Source organism: Artemia sp. Qi Xiang Cuo, chromosome 2, assembly GCF_049724085.1.
Source record: "Artemia sp. Qi Xiang Cuo chromosome 2, ASM4972408v1, whole genome shotgun sequence".
Taxonomy (NCBI): Eukaryota; Metazoa; Arthropoda; class Branchiopoda; order Anostraca; family Artemiidae; genus Artemia; species Artemia sp. Qi Xiang Cuo.
Window position 1 is genome coordinate 65,591,992 of NC_142795.1, and position 19,217 is coordinate 65,611,208.

Genomic DNA, 19,217 nt, shown 5'->3' on the forward strand with positions numbered 1-19,217 from the left:
TAATACATTACATATGCATTTCAAAACAGAAGAATGTGACACATTCCAGAACAATGTAACACATTGCATATTCTTTTTTGTTCACTTAGATTATCTCTTTTAATAAAATTACACTGTAGCATTCTTGTACGACAAATCCCAGTTTTATACAACATTTTATGAAAAACAAGAATACCTAACCAGACTACAGAAATGATGATTAATTCATCATAATCCACCATAAATGAATCTCGTTTCAAATAACAGTATTACTTAAACAAAGACTATTCGCTCTCTTATAAGTTCAATCTGTATAATTTTGATTAGAAACTATTTGATGTAAGAAGAAAATGGAAGAAAATAAAATGAGGGGGGGGGAGAATGTAATCATTCTAACCAACAATATAGAATTTAATGATTTAATATCACTTACTTGACCCTTGTCTTTCTAGCCTCGTCTTTTCTGTCACTTTATAATTTCTGCACGCATCTTCAATTTTTCGTTTCCATAAGTTCTTTTCGTTCAGATTCCCACAAGACATATAAATCTTTTGATCCGAAGCAAAGCAGTACAAATTCAGCTCAGGTTTGAGAGATGAATCTACATCTTCTGATAGTAGTTTTAAATGTTCCAGTATTATTGGCTGAAATTAAGTTAACAGTAATACTGAGAGCCATTCTAAGCAACCAAAATCTTACAATCATAGAAAAAGTATATAAAGTGTAGACAAAAATAGGTTTTAAACATAATTCAAAATTTTATTGTCAAAAATAAATGCGACGCCCTTACAGTTTCGATGCAATGTGATTCGAAATTTAATCAAATAGGTCTGGTGTTAGAGCCTTCTTTATTGAACATCGCGGAAAGACAAAATTTAGCACAAAGAGCAGAGATTTTAGGAACGTGGCCACCGCCTTCGTTTATAACATAATTTCTATTCGTTTTAATTTTTAATATTGTTAATTAATTTCACAAAATGATTTTTTATTTAATCTATGTCTTTTTTTGATATCATACTTTGAAATCCCTTTTAATTATGCTGCAGTTCAAATTTAGCATTAAGTTATATAAAGCACATTTAGGTGTGTCAACTTTATATGATAAATACAATTTTGCTAAATATAACGGAGACTGTTCCATCCATTAAGCTCTTTAAATATATGTTCAATTCTTTTTTATGATTCTTTAATATGATAAAAAAAAAATTTATGTAAATAAACTCTTGTTTTTACAATAACAAGGGAGCTGTTCTTCTCTTGAAGACCCACATTGAATGCTTAACCTGAATCTATTCTACCAAATGAAGGGGTGGGAGTAGGTCAGGGTATAGCCTTCTCCCTTCCATTATTAGAAAGATCCATCAAAAGAAAATTTGAAACCCTGAATGAAAAAAAAACATTTTTGAGTCTTCAGATAACCAAAAAAAAAGCTCTGCCCTAGTAGCAGGTACGAGCTATGTAATACTATAAAACTTTTAGCAGTAAAGGCAAAGAATCCATTTTACTTGTATGGAGGGGATATAAGTTTAGGGATAAATGGGTCAACAGCCAGTAAAGGCAGCTGTCAATAGGCAGCATGGCCTTTGAAACTCGGAGGCTCTATTGGTAGCGTTTTAAACTGTTAATAATTGTAATATTTTCAATCGATAGCGTTTTGGACCTATTTAAGCAAAGTGTTGTATGGCAGAAAATAACACTTCGCAACTCCTGAAGGTCCTTTTTCACAAATTGCCTCTTCTACTGTTTTAGAGTTTTTGTTCAAATGAGCCTTTTTACGAAATTCTATGATAACCGGCTAGATGCGATCACCTGTGGGAGGGGGGGGGGCCAATAAATAGACATCTGGGGCAGTCTTTCTCAGGGAAAATACGAACTTCCACAGTTTATGGAAAGGAGCCAGAAGAATCTGATCTAGGTTTCTCAGATTTGTTAAATTTCATGATGGGATTTTCATCAAGATTTAGTTTTGCATATTTGAAATTAGCATGAACTATTTTTTTCAAATTTTCACTATTTTCTAGCAGTCAAATGATCAAATTCCGAAGATTTTTACAATTTAAGTAACACAAAAACCAAACAGAAAATGTGTACTCTTTTAAGACAGAGAGTAGTGGCCACTGCATAGCAAAGGCAAATCCTTAAATGGGTTGCGTTATCAAAGAAGAAACGGCTAAAAATAAATATAATCATGAAAAAAATATTCGAGGGCAAACCTGGTTTTCACTAGCATGTTTAAGTAACAAACACAGTTTTCAGAAAACCCACTGTCTTGAAATATTAAACAAGCGATAGATGTAAATCTGTAAAAAAAAATTCTCAAAAACGGCACAGTAACTTTTCCTAAAATCGGCATACTAGCATTTTCCAGGTCAGAACTTGCAAGTTTTTTTTTTCCTTGTAGCCCTCTTAATATTTTTCATAAATTGTCTCCTGACTGACATGAGAGATTCCTGTTGTTGAAAGCCTTGAGCACAAGTAGATTAAGTTTTAAAACGCAATTTGTTTTTTGGAAAATCACTTGGTTCCCAGCTTTTAGAGAAAGACATTCCCATCTGATAGCTTCGAAGTGACTCTCAGATTTCTTTATTGCTTCGCATTGCACCAGAAAGAAAAATTTATATCAGGAGACTTAAATAACTATATTCCGTTTAATAAGACTGTCCGTAATAAGACAATTGTTCGTTTTCCAATGTGAAAAAAAACAATCTAGATAGGGCAAAACTCTGGCAAAATTCACTTAGGTCTTTAAAATTGGAAAAACATTTTTCATATGAATGGCATCACAATTACCCAGAGGACCAATGCCCTAAGCTTTCTACAGCGAATAAGATAAATGAAATTAAACTTGTTTTGCGAAAGAGATTAAAAAGAGCCGTCTTTCTCTGCACCAAGCGATACTCGGTCCACTTGTACTAACAAATAAAACCAGCATCCTTTTTTTCGGGTGAGAAAACATAATACAATCTTTAAATAGAGGAATTCTTTTGTGTTAAAGGTTGTGTTAAAGGTGATCATATAGAATCTTTCTCCAAAAACGTAATATTAGAGTTCGCAGCGTTTTTGAAGATGATAGATTAAGCGAGGCTTTTAGAGGAAAAAAAATGTCGTTTTCATTATAAAACAGAAGTCTAAAGTCCATATTCTACTTGCAGTGTATAATAAATACAAACCTCTTCTTCGAATCCACAAAACAGACAATATTAAAAAACATTACTAGTTTACAACAGTGAAAAATGGCTTTGAAGCTTCTATTCTTGCAAGAGGGATATGGTATAGGTGCAGGACCTTTTCATACTTTATCTTTCGAATGGGGGAAGGGATATGATTTTTACAGGTATGTTTTCCGATACACAAAGATAAAGCCCATATCCACAAAAAAACACACAAACATAAAGGAAAAACATACTTCAGCGTTGTTATCCATTAAATAAAGCATAATATTTGTGTAAATGTAGTAAATAAGAGATAGACTAACAGGTTTTGCGTTATCCGTGGCGATTTTAAAGTAAAAAACCAAAAAAGATGGCGTTTATACAAAATATTGTAGTAGCTGGCACTTTTCCTTATTTTCAAGCCAATATATTTCCCTTGTTGTTCAATCCAAGGGATGGTAGGTTTCCTATATAGAGGTTTCGGACAAGGTTGTTCTAGCGATGTACTTTTTGTTTTGATGTGACTCGATTTTTAGGAGTTATGAATTATTATATTTCTTAGCATTGGGCGTGATCGTCTCTTACTAGGTTGCTAGCTACCGCTGCAACCCGGATTATTTGGATCCTTGGCAATAAAAAAAGACTTTCCTGATTCTGAGCTAAACTAATTCAGAAAAGTGGCTCACCTGTTTGTATACTTCAAGCTGCATCTTTGATTCTTTAGTGAAAAGGAATTGGAAATTGATTTTCTCAAGTGGCTTATTAGACTCGGTCAGAAGTAAAAAATCATTAAAAAGAAATCCAATCAGTTCTTTTCCACTCTTTGTCTGAAAAGGATTATTAAAATTTACTTCACAACATTAAACAGACAAAGTCCAACAAACCCAAAGCTCAAAATAAAAAATAACTGTAGATAAAAATGGAGCAATTACCGATTATTTAAAGACAAAGAATCCTCGTCTTCTTGATCATAGATAACCGACTTGATAAGAAACAATAAAAAAAGTTTTAAAAAATATCAATTTTCGAAGAGACACACATATAAGAATGATTTCCCAGATGAAATATTACGTAATATAATACTGTAATTGAATAATGGATATTGAATATCATATATTAAAAATAACAGGTGGAATCAGATAGAGACTTGTAGAAATAAAGCTTAATCTTATTTCCCGTCCGCTACTTTTTCTAAAGTAGCCTTTAATGCTGATGCTGAAAAACATGTATAATTTTTTCAAATTTTTGACCACTGAATGTTAAATGTTATTTTTGAAAATAACCTTAAGAAGATTCTTAAACTTAAGAAGACTCTTAACCTTAAGAAGACTCTTAAATCTTAATCTTAAGAAGATTGTTTTCGTCTTAAATTTTAAGACGGAAACAGATCATTCCTGAAAAAATAACAGGCTATTTTCTTGTTGAATTGTTCAGTTGTCAAAAGTAAGTTAGAATTTAGATAGTTTCTAGAACCTCATTTTGTGAACGCTTTACAGATGTAGTGTCTACTTAAAAAATAAACTATGTAGGAGCTGCTCCAGCATCTTTCATCCTGTTCCGATGAGATATAAAGGCTGGGTTTGGTAGCAACTCTGTGTTACTCTCGACCGCACCAAAATCCTAAAATTACATCTGTATCAAGTAGTTAAAATACATTGAACGATGAAAACTACAAAATCAACTTAGCTCTAGCCAAATCTCTTCTTAGAATAATCGATAAGTAATTCACTGATGCAGGATATTTAAAAGCCAACAGGAACTGAAAATACATCTACAAACAGGCATTGAAAAAACGCATGATATCAAAAAAAGAAAGAAAATTGGAAAAAAGATTATTTGAATATAACACCTAGATGAAAGCTAGATAAAGAAATAATGAATTCGCTAGTGTGGTCTGATCATGGCTGATTTAGATTTACATTTTTAGTTTCATCTTGTTATATTTTTTTTCTCCTGTTTTCAAAACTGCGGTTTATTCTTTTGTACAATCTCTGTCGCTAACTGAAAAAATCCACTTTAACATTTTCCAGCTCACCATGTTGCATATAAATATCATCCTTAAATATGATAGGTTAATCTCTTTAAGGTCAAAGGTACATCAGTTTCTCGGTATGTACCGATTTACTTTTTTAAGGAGCCTCAGGTGCCCAAGAAGTTAGAAAGTTAGAAATAATCTATTACACTCTTAAGACTTTCAAAGCCATTCCTTCTAATTATTAACCTGGCGACTTCCTACTTGTGTCATCAACGCCCCCAATTTGGGGCACCAAATTTGTTTGGTCATATTTCTATATTACTAACTATATGGCGTCATAATGTTGTGCTAAATTCTTAGTAAAAATACTCTTTTTTCTTTACAGGATTCGGAGCTATGTCAGCAAAAATGCGATGCAATTTTATAACAATCTAGTTATAACCTATACAGTTCTTGGTCATAAAATGGCCCATAACATGGTATTCACATGATGCTGAGGCAGCTAACCTAATTGATTATGTGTAAACCGACGCAGTTTTTGATATTAACAGTAAAAATCACCATCTACTAGTGTCTAGCGTTAATTTAAAGCTGAAATTTAGGAAGGATAATGGCCTTCCGGGAAGCTAAGATGTTAATGGACGCCAGGATGAGAATTTGAGAGAAACTTTCCAGGAACAGATAAATACTAAACTGGACAGTTTAAAATTTGACAATTTAGAAGATGGATTGAGTAATTTTATGAAAATAGTTCGAGAAGTCGCTGATGGTGTCTTAGAGAAATAAGTTAGGAACACAGCTTAAAATATTAATAAAAATGCTTTATATTTAATAGAGAGGAGGAAGAGCTTTTACAAGATTTATCTGAGTGATAGACTATATGAAAATAAGAAGAACGTAAAGAAAGTGGGGAAAGCATTAAAATATGAACTAAGGAGGTGTGAAGTAGAGGCCATGGATACAAAATCCCGAATATTTGGAAGATGCAGCCAGACGGCACAATAGTAAAATATTGTACTGGCATGTTAATAGATTGAGAGGGAGCAGTCAATCTGAGCTTGCCCCAGTTAAAGAGGAAGAATCATTTTTTGAGGAAGAATTTGTTACAGTACTAAAAGGATTAAAAAATAAGAAGGACCCAGGAGCTGATAGGGTGGTAAATGAGTTTTTAAAATATGGTGGTTATGACGCTATAAATAAGTTAGCCTACTGAAGATTATGAATATGATTTTTGAAAAAAGGGGAAACACCTAGAAATTTTAGGAAAACTCTAATTAAACCCCTGTATAAGAAAAATGATAAGACTGAAAGTGGTAATTATAGAGGCATCAGCCTGGTTTCTTTAGGTTGTACATTACTTAGTATGATGATACTTTTTAGGTTTAGAGATACTGTAGATAAAGTTTTAAGAGAAGAACAGGGTGACTTAGGAAGAGAAGAGGATGTATCGATAGAATCCTCACTCTTCCATTAATAATGGAAAAGTGCCTGAATCATCAAACACCTTTGGTTCTCTTTTTTATAGATTAAAAACAAGCCTTTATTCAGCTGATACAGGTTTCAGACAAGTCGGTTTGTTTCGAATTATAGGCTCTGTCCTATTTTTATAGGATTTCCCGGGCCCAAATATGGGCCAAATATAGGATTCGGAAGTCCTCAGGATCAGATCTGTAGTAGATGTCATGGGATTCCTGGTCACATAAATTCGTCATTTCCCGAGTTTCTACATTTTTTATTTTATTTTTTTTCAAATAAAAACTGTACAAATAGTAAAAAACAGTAAAAAAATCAGATACTCATACTATGCCAATGATTGATAGATACAGGTAAAATATTTGGAATCACTCTTCCTGCTTCTTGGGTATCAATTTCGATATGAGGTAAATTTTTCTCTTTGCCAGAGACTGCTAAATTCTCGCAGATTCCACCATCTGCTCTCTTTCACTTGTTGTGGACTTCACAGCTCCTTCGAGCAAAGAAACAGCTAGGGCAATGTCTATGAAACTCTTGGACTCGGCAGGCTTCTTCATTCTGTCGGTCACTTCCTGAAGTAGAGTATCTGCTACTGTTCTCTTTTCTTGATCTGATGCTCTAAGTTTTTTCCTTTTGCTTTTCAGGTCTTCTATTTCGGTCTTTTTGTCATGAGCCTCCAGCAGCTTCCTCTTGTTGTCCTCTTCGAAAACTGCTTTCTGCTTCTCGGATGGCTCTTCTTTTTTCTTTTCATCCAGATATTGTTGACACCAAGACCGTGCGGAACGTGCAAGATTCAACAGCTCTTTTGTAATAACAAACAGTTCTGGTTTTCCACAAGCTTGTTAAGTTCCAGGTACTTGTTGTCCCGCGATCATTCACCAGACCAAAATAATGTCTCCAGAAATGATCGATTCGAGTAATCTCCTCAAGGGGTCCAGTTTCCGTTTGCAAAAGCAGCCACTCAGCCTGGGCGACGTCTGAGCTTTTCCAATCGCAATCTCGCGTACCACAGCCGCTGTGTCTACAATGCTTCTTGAATCTTTCATATTGACCGGACTCAAACAGCGTAAAGCCTCTAAAGACCATCCTTATCCAAAGGAAATTTGTTCAAAATATGGCGAAAACCCGCAATAAAATAGTTTTGCACATTGACATAGAAAATGGACTTGTCTTTCACTGTTGCTTTCTCACCAAAAGCTCGTTCCACATTTTCTGAAACTATGGGCTTTTCTGCAAAACTTTCAGCAAGGTTCAACATTTCTGGTGAGAAATTTTCAGTCTCAGTCACGAAATCTGGAGTAAAGACCCGTCCGCAAAGTGTCACAACTAGTCTTTTGATCTTTGAGTGCAGAACATGAATGAGAGGTTCTTCTTTCTGGAACAGTTGGGTGAAACCCATGACCAGTTCTGCTGAGGCTAGAACAAACTCGAGTTGAGCCTTCATCGTCGTACTTTTGACAAAAGCCACAATCTTCAGAAACTTGGGAAAGGACAGAAGATTCTTCAGTTTTTTCTCTCTCGGCGCGAAGTTCAGGCCACTGCTGCATGGTTCTAGCTAGGCACATCCAATCGTCAGCCCCTGCTTGGGACATGCTTCATGAAAGCATTCTCTGTCACCCCCACTTTCTTTTGGCACTTTCGATAGTCTTCACAACGTGCAGGACAGCCGTCAAAAAATGAATACATAAGAATAACAAAGTTGGAACTTTCTTCTCCGAACACCTGAAGACCGTTCAAGAAAGCGTTATGGATTATATGGATGTTGTAAGTACCAATCTTCAACATTCCCTTTCCCGTCACTTTCTTTTGGTCGGCATTGAACCTGTTCCAAATTCTTTTCTTGCCGTTTGGTCCGTCACCTCCAAGCGTGATCAGTTTTTCAAGTGGCAGCTGATTCTGCTCAATGGCTGACATAATCTTCCTATACAGGTCATCACTTGTCGCGTGTGCAAAAACTTGTGCATAAATGTCTGCCGTTTCCGTATGAGGATCAATATCGAACACGTATCTATAAATCTTTCATACCAGCGTTGTTGGTTGTCTCGTCATATTCTAGTACAAAATATAACTGAATGTCCTTGCCAAGCATTTGCATACATTACGGATGCAGCATATCGGTGATCAGATACGTGAGTTTCTTCGCACATAGGGACATTCTATCGGGGATCTTACCGGGGAACATCGCATGGAAGGTTTCGACAATATGGTCTGAAGAGTTAGTAGACATGGAACTTTATACCGTCTGAAGTGTCCATATTAACTCAGCTTTGTAAGCGGCATCACGCTCACAAAACATGTTCGTACCAACTAATGGTTTATCCTTGGTTTTTTCATCAACTCGAGATTGTCCCATCAGGTGAAGCTGTAGTGGATGTAGTTGAGCAGTTACTGCGGCTTTGTGTTCTGTAGATCGCACGTGTTGGTTTAGCTGAGCAACCACAGCTGTGCAACCAAGATTTTTCAAGCAGAGCTTGGAAAAGAAAGAGTACTGGTCGTTCCCAGTCTTACACCATTCGTCAATCTTTCTACTGCTGCAATCCGTCTTAGCAAGCCATGAACTATTAAACTTGGTAGGCCCCATACTTAATTACCAAGCATCACCTGCAAAATAGCATCCTGCGATTAAAAGGCCATAAAAAGGAAGACGTGGATATTTCCAAAACTGGGCCGTATTTGCATCAGCCTTTTATAGCGTTCGTTCAGCCAGGAAACGCATAAGTCGGAAGAAAGAACTCCAGTCTCAATAAGCAGAGACTGCTAGCCTATATACTGATCTTCACTCATTTCGGACAGGCCCAACATGACAAACAACAAAACATAGGCTACTAAGTCAACACAACAGTATAGCCCAGGCTAAAGTAGGTTACTAAGCCCAACACAAAGCATTAGTTAAGTTCAAACAGCTCAACAGTTGCAATTAATTATCGATCTACACCGAAAGGCAGCACAGTTTACAAGCAGAGTCAAAAGCAAAGGAAAGCACATCTTGACTTACTTAACGAGCAGTCAAAATTGCAAATCATGAGCAATGTTCTTAGTGCTCTTCGGCCAAAAATATAGCAATAATAGGATTTTAGCCAAAATATGGGCATTTTATAGGAGTGCATTAAAATATAGGAATTTATTGGAATTTATAGGCGAGTCCGAACCCTGCTGATAGAAGAGCTTTAGCGAACGTCCTATTCTAGTATGGTACTACTAGTATAGTGCTAGTATAGTACTCTAGTATTCTTTATACAAGAAAAATATTGCTGCAGTAGGAAATGAGGCTGGTAGCTGGTTTCGTATTAAACCAAGGGCTAAGCAGAGTCACGTTCTATCCACATAATGGGAAATTCCTGGGAGGGTATGAAGAGGAAGGCATTGAATAGAATGTGATGGAGGAGTACCGTGCGTAGCTGTGTTGGCCTCAGGTGGCTTGGAGATACCGTGAGTTCTGTTGCAAGCAATAGCAATAGTATAGTAGCAAAGCGAATCGGGGCTCTACTAAGCAATGCAGGGCCCAGGAATCGATTCCCAACGGAATAATATTGGGCAACAAGCTTGCTACTTGTCCTTGCACAAAATACACTGCAACTGAAATGTCAATCGACGTCCTCTACGCCAGCAATGGCTCTGGAGGATCTTTATCCTTTTTTCATACCATTTTAACTGGGAGTTTAACCTCCCAAAAAGGGTTACCCTTGTACCCAAGGCTTGGAGCAGTGCTGGTTCTGGCCTCTTTTGCATCCGGGGCAGGATCTTGATTAGCGCCCCCCCCTGTCTCCCAAAAATGTTCAGGCCAAATCTTAACAGAGCTGTCATTTATTAACATTTTTTTTTTTTTAGATCTGACTTTTCTTACTTTATATCGGAAAAGACAAGGGAAAAATGAAAATTTCGCTTTCAATTTGCTTATACCTGCTCCCAACTGCGCCATCTACTTTATTTTAATGAAATTATAATTTCAAAAATTACAAAATGGCCGCTCTGTCTGTCGTCTAAAAGGCTCTACTGCCACTGCTCATTGCCACTGCAACAGCTCACTGCAGCACCAAGCCACCAGAGGCCAACACTTCTGCGCATGCTAGCGAGGGTCTTATCCTTGTATGGTATACCTGACAAATACATTAAGGTGACCCTATGTACGAGAACAACACTGCTGCGTTTCAGGTGAGAAATGAGGTTAGTAGCTTGTTTCATATCAGGAGTTAAGTAGGGTTGTGTTCTATTCGTGTGGGGAAATTATTAAAATGAATAATGTAGCTTAAGCTTATGAAATATTTCATTTAATGTAGCTTAATGGATAAGCTTATTTTTTGTAACACGTCTTTTTGTCAATATTTACCTTTCTGAGAAACCCATGGTGCATCAAAAGTCTCGGTCCCATAATATTTGTGACTGAATTGAAAACTATCCGCTGATCATCGTCCTCAAAATTAATCCTTCTTTGTATCCATTCTAGCCGTTCTGCATTTTCAATTTGTTCAACGCCAGCATTAACCTTGAATTTAAATAATACTGTTAAACAACATTTGCGAATTTCCTGGCGACAAACAAAAAACTATATTTTTTCTCATGATAGAGGCTAATTTTTTATTTCGAATATCTGGAGAGTTCATTATTGGATTTGGCCATGTCAAGAGCAGTCAAGTCCAAGATACGCCCCAAAGCTCAAAACTATAACTGAATCCGTTATTTATGGTCACTAATTTGTAAATTTTACGTGATGTCTCTTTTTTTCAGGGGGCGGGGGGGGTCAACAGACAAATATTGTTTCTCTAGAAAAACCCTTTCACCTTTGTGCAGGTAACCATGAGAATATTGTTTTTTATTCCTCACTATAAATATTTCTAAAATAAGAGGAAATCTATCATCTCAAGAGAATCATATCTCACATTTTACCCAAATGTACTCCTTCAAATGGAGAGAGCTTAGGGGGTAAGCCTTTCGTCTTTCAACTATTTTGAACAAAATAGCTATCTCAAAATTCTGATCGGATGTCTTTGGGTGGATGGCACCTAAAGGGGACAGGGGAGGAGGTCTTGTTGCCCTCGAATCACTTTTCACGCTTAAAAAGGGCACTTAGACCTTCAATTACAAATCAAATAAGCCCCTTCCGAAGTTTCTGCAACAACTCCTTCCATAAAAGTGGCCTGGGAAAAAAATACATTGAAGCGGATCTTTACTAAGGCAGCGCTATTGTGCTACCCATGAAATGGACACTAAAAGTTCCCAATAAGTTGGTTGTAGCTTTTCAAAAATGTATGATGCTGAAACCAGGGAAACTTCTTCTGACAAGGGCAGCAAGTACTCTCAATGAAAACAAGATAGGAAGTACTCATCTTTCACATTAGCTAACACGAGATTTTCTAAATATAAACTAGCTTACCCGTCGCGCGTTGCTGCGACCTCAAAAGAAAGGAGTTCCAAGAAAACTTCCCAAAGTCCCGTCTTTCTTGCACAAAATTCTACCTCAACGGGAAATTCCCTCGGCAAGAAATTCCCCCAGAAAATTTTCCCCCATGAACTCCCTTCCCCACCGAAGATTCCTCTCCGCGTATTAATAACGATCGTATTTTTAAATTTAATAGTCTTTGAAAATTCCCCACGGAACATTCCTGCGGAAAAATTCTCCCCTAGGAAAATTTCCCCCAGCCAAAATCCCCCCCTGGGTAATTCTCCTTCATTAGAAAATCGAGTTCATAAATCAAAAACACTATAATGCACTGATTTGATAAAAACAAACATAAATTTTTTTTTATATCCCGCAGCGAAAAATTCAGCCCCTAAAAATCACCTTCCCATGAGCTATCCCCCTGGAACAGTTCATCCACTAATTAAATAATAATATTGGTAACTCATAATATTCACTACAATATAGTATGATTTATTATTCTGTAACAATGAGCCTCCATCAAAATGCTTGAATCTATTGTTCACTCTCAGATTATTAGCTATAAGAGTGATCTGGTACCTACGAACACATTACGAAAGACACCAAATAAGAAGGTACAGGCGAACGAGAGAGGACAAAAAGAACATTTGAAGTATAAAAACAATTTTATGGACTCTGAATATCAAATTCTTTGATTCTCAACTTCTGTTGTGCGAGTTAAAAATACTGGAATGCATTATCAGTTCCTTTTCGTCAGGCAAATACGGTAAATTATAATTTCTTTAATATACACTTTTAAACAACGTATGACCGTGACCCATCTAAGCTAAGCGGATGACATACTGGACATGCAATCCCTTGGCCTTTGAGAACCGGGCTCAAGTTCTAGTGTTGCCAATCTCGAGTTCCGGCTTGGGCTGGGGATCTGTGCTATGGCTCTGCAAGCCCAGCCGCTTGGGTTGTGGAGGCAATGGGTCGTTGAAGGCTAAGCCTCGATCCGGTTGAGTCCGCCCTATCACAAATTACACGGTACCAGACCTGTTAAATTATGAAGAAAGTTACCTACAAGGACATAGATATATAAAATACTTATTAGATAATATGTAGCAATTAACAAAGTGAACTGCACAATTTGCATGCAAAATATTGAGCGCTGATATTTTGCACTTAACTGACTTAAAAAAAATAAACTAGAGAAAGAAATAAAAAGGAAAAAAGAGCTCAGGGATTAAATTTAATTGCTCTCAGGATTTCAGACAATAGGACATGGGTATGTAATCACAAAAATTACAAAACCTGGTTTATGCGACAGAAATTAACTGGGACCAGGAATAATTCGAACTAGAAGTGTGGTGATTAAGGTAAAAAAAAAAGCATGCTATTTATTTAGAATATTATTATCAGAATATAATTATTAGAATACAGATTATTAGAATAATTATTTATAAATTATTAGAATATCAATTATTAGAATATAAATATTTAGACAAAGAATATTAGAGCAGAAATGATATTAGATTAGAGAGTATTCCTAATCTCCACATTTACTTAACGACGTGAGAAAACAAAAACTACGACGTGTTTCTAAATGTGAGAAATTTAGGTTTTATAATTCCACGCTTTAGAAATTTGTTCCAATTTTGTTGTATTAAAATTTTCAGAAAAGAAAATATAAAATCAATTCATGAAGTGAGTAGTATTGTCCTTTAGTAAATTAAGTGGTGAAGGCCAGGGGCGTCCCGAAGGGGTGGGGGGGAGGGGCGCCCCCCCAAATTTTTGGTATTCGGTAAAACTTTAGCCGAAGGCGAAAATTTCGGCAAAAATTTTGCAAAATCGGCAGAAATTTAGCAAACTTCTAAATTTCTGCAGAAAATTCGGCATAAATCAGATCGCGATTCGGTAAAATTTACGAAGATCGCCCCTTCCTCAATAAATTGAGTTTTGGGACGTCCCTGGTGAAGACATAAGCCATACTTTGTTTGCGTCTCAACACCTTTCAAATTTAAGGATCAGATAACTAGACCTGTGTAATGATGATTTACTTCTGCCTGTCTTAACTTGGTTGTCATCAAGCGCATGGACATCTTTAGTAGTTTTATTATTTACCATAATAATTTACCTTACTCTTTGAAATTGAAAATGAGTCACTTCAACAGTGATGTCCCACTAGGTAAATGCAAATGCTAGAATCTAAATCTAAACTATCAGGAGAAAAAGAGGATCCTTGGTTTCGAGAATAACTGTCTTTGCAGGACATTAAACATTAAATGGAGAAACAAGTCTCCAACCAGACGGTATTCTTCATATTGCATCTAATAAAAAATGTCATACATCAGGAAAATGGTCCATATCATCCATATGGCAAAAGATAGACACCTGGGAATGTTACAAATATGGCACCCAGAGAGAATCCAAAGAAGAGGAAGAGCAAAAAATACACTTCGTCCTGCTTACCTGAGCACACACTGGAACTGAAGCACGTTAAAACGGCAGTACAGCTCTTGTGGGAAGACGTCTGGACAGCAGCACACACATGAGGCAACTGCCGACTCTTTCTGGATGCTTTAGGCGACTCTAGTGACGAGAAATTCACCAGGATTTAAGGTAAGGTCTTTGGAAATATGCCATAAAACGAATACATTTTATGATCTAGATAATTGTTTTTTTAATTATTCAGTGCTATTTTTTTACCATTTATATTTTGTTTCGTTAAGTTCTTGCATAGGGATTAATAGTTTTTAAATGCAATTAATCATTATTACTTTTATGGATTAGCGAAAAATAATGAATTGCAGTAATGAATCCTTCAGTTAAGCGTCTGTGAACTTGCATTTGGAGAAGCTCAAAATTCAGAGAAGCTAGCTGATGTTAAAAGAAGCAGGGCTTTGGAGTCGGAGTTTTAGTAAATTTTTGCTGAAGGGAGTCAGAGTCACAGTAACAAAATAATGTAAGACCGTTTGGAATTAGAGCTGAAGTCGGACATATGGAAACACATAAAGGCTGGAGTCAAGCCAAATACTCAGAAATACTACTAAAAAGTCACAATAATAAACAAAATTAATATTGTAGGCTAATTATAATGAAGAGGATTTTTTACACCACAGAACTACAGTACTAATACAAAGACAATTTATTCAATTATTTATATCAATATTGGAAATTATACATATAATGTTTACAAATACATTACATATAAAATGCAGAAAGATAGGAAAATGCTTAATAGATTGACTGAGATATCTTTTTGCACTCTCCAATAATTCTGGCAATGTAGAATACAAAGTTTATAAGATAAATATTAGCTGTTAACAGGGTTATTAAAATTATATTTAGAAAGAACTTGATAGGACTACGTACTTTTTACGAAAAAAGGAAGAAAAGGGGCCTTTACGAAAATAGTAGTATTAACCTTGGAGTCGGAGCAATTAAGTTTAAAGTTTCACTAATCAGAGTCAGAGTAAGAGCCGGTATATTGAAAATCTCTGAAGTCAAAGTTGGAGTCGAAGTCAGTATAACTTATAACAGACTCCAAAGCCCTGAAAAAAGGGTTAAAATTCCTCTATTCAATTACTTTCAAGCGAAATTAAAGCAAAGCAAAGAAAGAAAAAAGGGAAAGAGACTTTAAGTAGGGGTGGGGGGGGAGGCTCTTTTAAATCTGTTGCATGGACTCTTTGAAAGCAGGAAAATACTCTGAAAACTCATGCATAATTCGTACTTTCTTGGAAATCCATGATTTATCTTGGTATGAAGAAATATAATTTGAAGCCATGACTTGATGCACATAGAACTTACCTGGTCACACAGCAGCTCAGCTTTAGCTAAGGCCTCCTCTAAATTTTGTCGATCTGGATGAGTAATAGGCGTGTGCTTCAATATCTAGAAAAAATGACAGGATTATCCGTATGGTCATATCAAACAAAAAGATAATACATTGCGAGAGCTATGCTCCAATCATGAAAGAACACAAGAAACACGTTACTTAAAAAAAAAACTAAAATTAGACTGAATCGTAACAGTGATTATGGATGTGTATTTATTAATTATATAGTTCTTAACAACTAGTCTATTAGCCTCCTTTTTTTAGGCTTCTTGCTGCTTTCACTGAGACATATTTGAGTTTTGACGACCACTCGTTTGAATTAACAGATATGGAACAATATTACGTCCTTTTTTTTATAATATATTTACTAAAAAGACACAGAAAAAATCTTTCGGCTTTTCTTAGCTATATCCAGTAAAGCTAAGAAAGCTGGCTAAGTGGACGTGCGCTGGGTTGAGATTTCTTTCTCCAAGGGGCAAGGGTTCGATACCTGGTGTGGCCAGTTTCTTGGGTTCGGACGTGGGTCATTGGTGTAACCCTATAAGTCCATCCCGTGTCGCCCCCTCTCCATAGGAATTCTTAGAAGTCTCTGGGGCCGACACTCAGTAAAAGCGCGCGAGACCACTGAGCGACTTAACTCCGGCCATTCAATGCATTCTCCGGCTGACCGGCATTATAACAGATGTTAATGCTATTAGTATGGACTTTAATGGTATTGTGCCGTCATACTTACTTTTTTTACTTACTATCCAGTAAAGAATGAAGACCGGGGAATGAGACAGTGGATTCACTCAAATATGACATCCTACCCCAGAGTGTTGCATCATCAAAGACGCAGCACAGTTTTTGTCAAAAATCGTGTGTTTTATTCTAATATTTTGTTACAAAAAGGAAATACATGTAGGAAATTCCTTCCAGATGAGCCATGAAACGCATCTTTATGGTATTTCAGCACCACACTATCAGTGGCATAAAAAAGCAAGGAAGCAGGACAATAATGAAAAAATACGAGACACATAACCATTCTGGTGATGGAGACAGGTAGTGGAGACAGGTAACGGTCTGGAGACACGTTCACCATTCTGCTTCCACTTCCGATCTTGATTTTGTTCTCTCGAATATCCCGGAACTCCAGAGCGTCATTGTTGACGTTTCTGATAATATGTTAACAAGTGACCATTTACATTTAAAGTTTTATATGAACTTGTTTGTTCCACAAATCAGTCAACAGCGTCAGTGGTTTTGGAAGATGTATTGGGATAATATCGATATATCACTATATCAAAGTGTTTTGGATTCTATGCTGTCTAAAATCAAAATTCCTTTTCACCTTCTTTCTACAACGCTGAATGGCGACAGCCTTGATCTAGATTGTTATCTTACTGAGATTACTCATTCGATTAAAGTACCCACCTCAGCGGCTGTACCATCTGGGAGAATTAGGATTGGTAAACGGAAAAAGGGCTGGAGCAATGACCCAAAGTTACAACTTGCAAGGAACTGTCACAAGTTTTGGTTTAAGATCTGGGGGGATTGTGATCGCCCCAGATCTGGTTTAATTTTTAGGATCCTCAGATCGACTAAAAGAGAGTACCGGAAAGTTTTACAGGTCTTCAAAAGAAGGCAAGTATCTACTCTATATCGTGATATTCAAAACCATCCGCAGATACTATGGAACAAAGTATCAAAGTTCACTTCATCGTCATTTTCGCGTTCTAGCCCTAATTGATGTGACTTCCTGGGAAAAACACTTCTCCTCTTTATTCTCTGATAGCCCCCCCCCCCCACCACTGGACGCCACTTTCGGCAGATTCTCTTACACAACTTTTCTCAACTAGATCGCAAAATCTTGTTTCTATAACACCATCGTCAGTTCTTACGGTAATTCGTCTCCTTAAAAAAGGCAAAGCTCCTGGTTCTGACGGACTCCAATCAGAACATTTGATTTATGGTACTGCGAAACTAGTTGAGCATATGGCGCTATTTTTTCAAGCTTGTATTGCGCAGCAATTCGTACCGACTGCACTATGTGAGGGCATTGTGACGTTTGTCCCAAAAAAGAATAAGGACCCTCAATCTTGTGACTCTTATCTTCCAAATACAGTTTGTTCAGTTATTGCAAAATTATTTGAAAAGATTCTTCTTTTAAAAATTTCGAATAGGTGTGACCATGGAGATCATCAGTTTGGTTTTCGTGCGGGTCTTGGTGTTGGGAATAAACATGCAGTTTTCGTGTCTATTTTGGAGAGGTATGAGAGAATGAAGAAACCTTTATATGTTTGTGCGATAAATATTTCTAAAGCATTTTTTTCAATCCTACCCTCCCAAGCTGTTTTAGCACTTTTGAGGAGTGGAGTAAGCCCATTCATTTGTGCCTCCCTGTGGCAATGGTACCAAAACTCCTCCATACGCGTCCGCGTGTAAAATCTTTATAGCAACCAAATTTATGTGCGACGTGGAGCGAAACAGGGATCAGTGTTAAGCCCTGCAATATTTAACAATGCCATCCACTGCGCAACCGGCAGAATATCACATTTTTCTTATCGATTCATCCATTGACGCAAGTCACCTTTCATACGCAGATGGCATTCTCCTGTTATTTAATAAATTATAATCACTACAAGCTGCTGAGAACAGCCTTTATGCCGGGTTGTCTGACACCAGAATGTCATTCACTTCTGCTAAAACGGAATTTATCGTTTTTGGTTGTCATCACCCTCCCGATTCAAAAATTCAGGTTGGCCCTGATTCAGTTTCTGCCACTGCTTCACTCAAGTACCTTGGACTTGCATTTGGCACCTCAATTCGAACAACAAGATCATTAACAATAAGTGTGTTGAGAGCGAAGTTGAGAAAGTCCTATGGACGTTTTTCTAGAGTTGAAGGTCAATTTGACAAAAACGCTATAAAAGGTTGGTCAGCTTTAAAACTCGTTTTTTGCTCCCCATGTATTTTTTCTGGTGCCATTATGGAAATTTTTTACCACGTCTGAACGTCAACAAATTCGGTCGGTCTTTTTCAAATTTTGTAAGTATTTTCTTTGTGTTCCTATTTGATCTCGTAACAGTCATATCTCCAAACGATACGGTGTTTTTAAGATATGTGATAAGCTGGATGTTTTAGAGGGGAGATTCAGACAGCGATCTGAGTCAGTCGTAGATTTTCCGTTGGGATGTATTGATTGTTTTGTGAGTCATTGTTAGTGTATTATTTTTCTAGTGTTTGTGATGATAAGTGTTTATATTTTGTTTATATAGTGTTTATTAGTGTTTATAAATTTCTTTTTCCATACTCCTCTAAGTACATTTTTTGTATGTATAAAGGGTCCAAATAAATTACGGTTATTATTACTGCTTCCCATGCGAAAAAGTGATTTTCCTTGTTACTCAAGACGGGAGAATGTAATTCTTCTGAATTGGGTTCTCGGCTATGGTAATTCAA

General features: G+C 36.6%; 1 protein-coding gene across 4 annotated transcripts in view; it reads right to left on the reverse strand.

Moving 5' to 3' along the window:
• The window catches only part of Dap160 (dynamin associated protein 160), a 138,665-nt gene that overhangs the window by 16,567 nt on the left and 102,881 nt on the right, over positions 1-19,217 (reverse strand). For all 4 annotated transcript variants that reach the window (XM_089102524.1, XM_089102517.1, XM_089102515.1 and 1 more), the window contains 4 exons: positions 15,749-15,832; positions 10,907-11,062; positions 3,818-3,958; positions 413-623 (listed from right to left, as the gene is read on the reverse strand). In XM_089102524.1, coding sequence (XP_088958650.1) covers positions 413-623; positions 3,818-3,958; positions 10,907-11,062; positions 15,749-15,832 — 592 coding nt within the window. The remainder of the gene's footprint in view (positions 1-412; positions 624-3,817; positions 3,959-10,906; positions 11,063-15,748; positions 15,833-19,217) is intronic.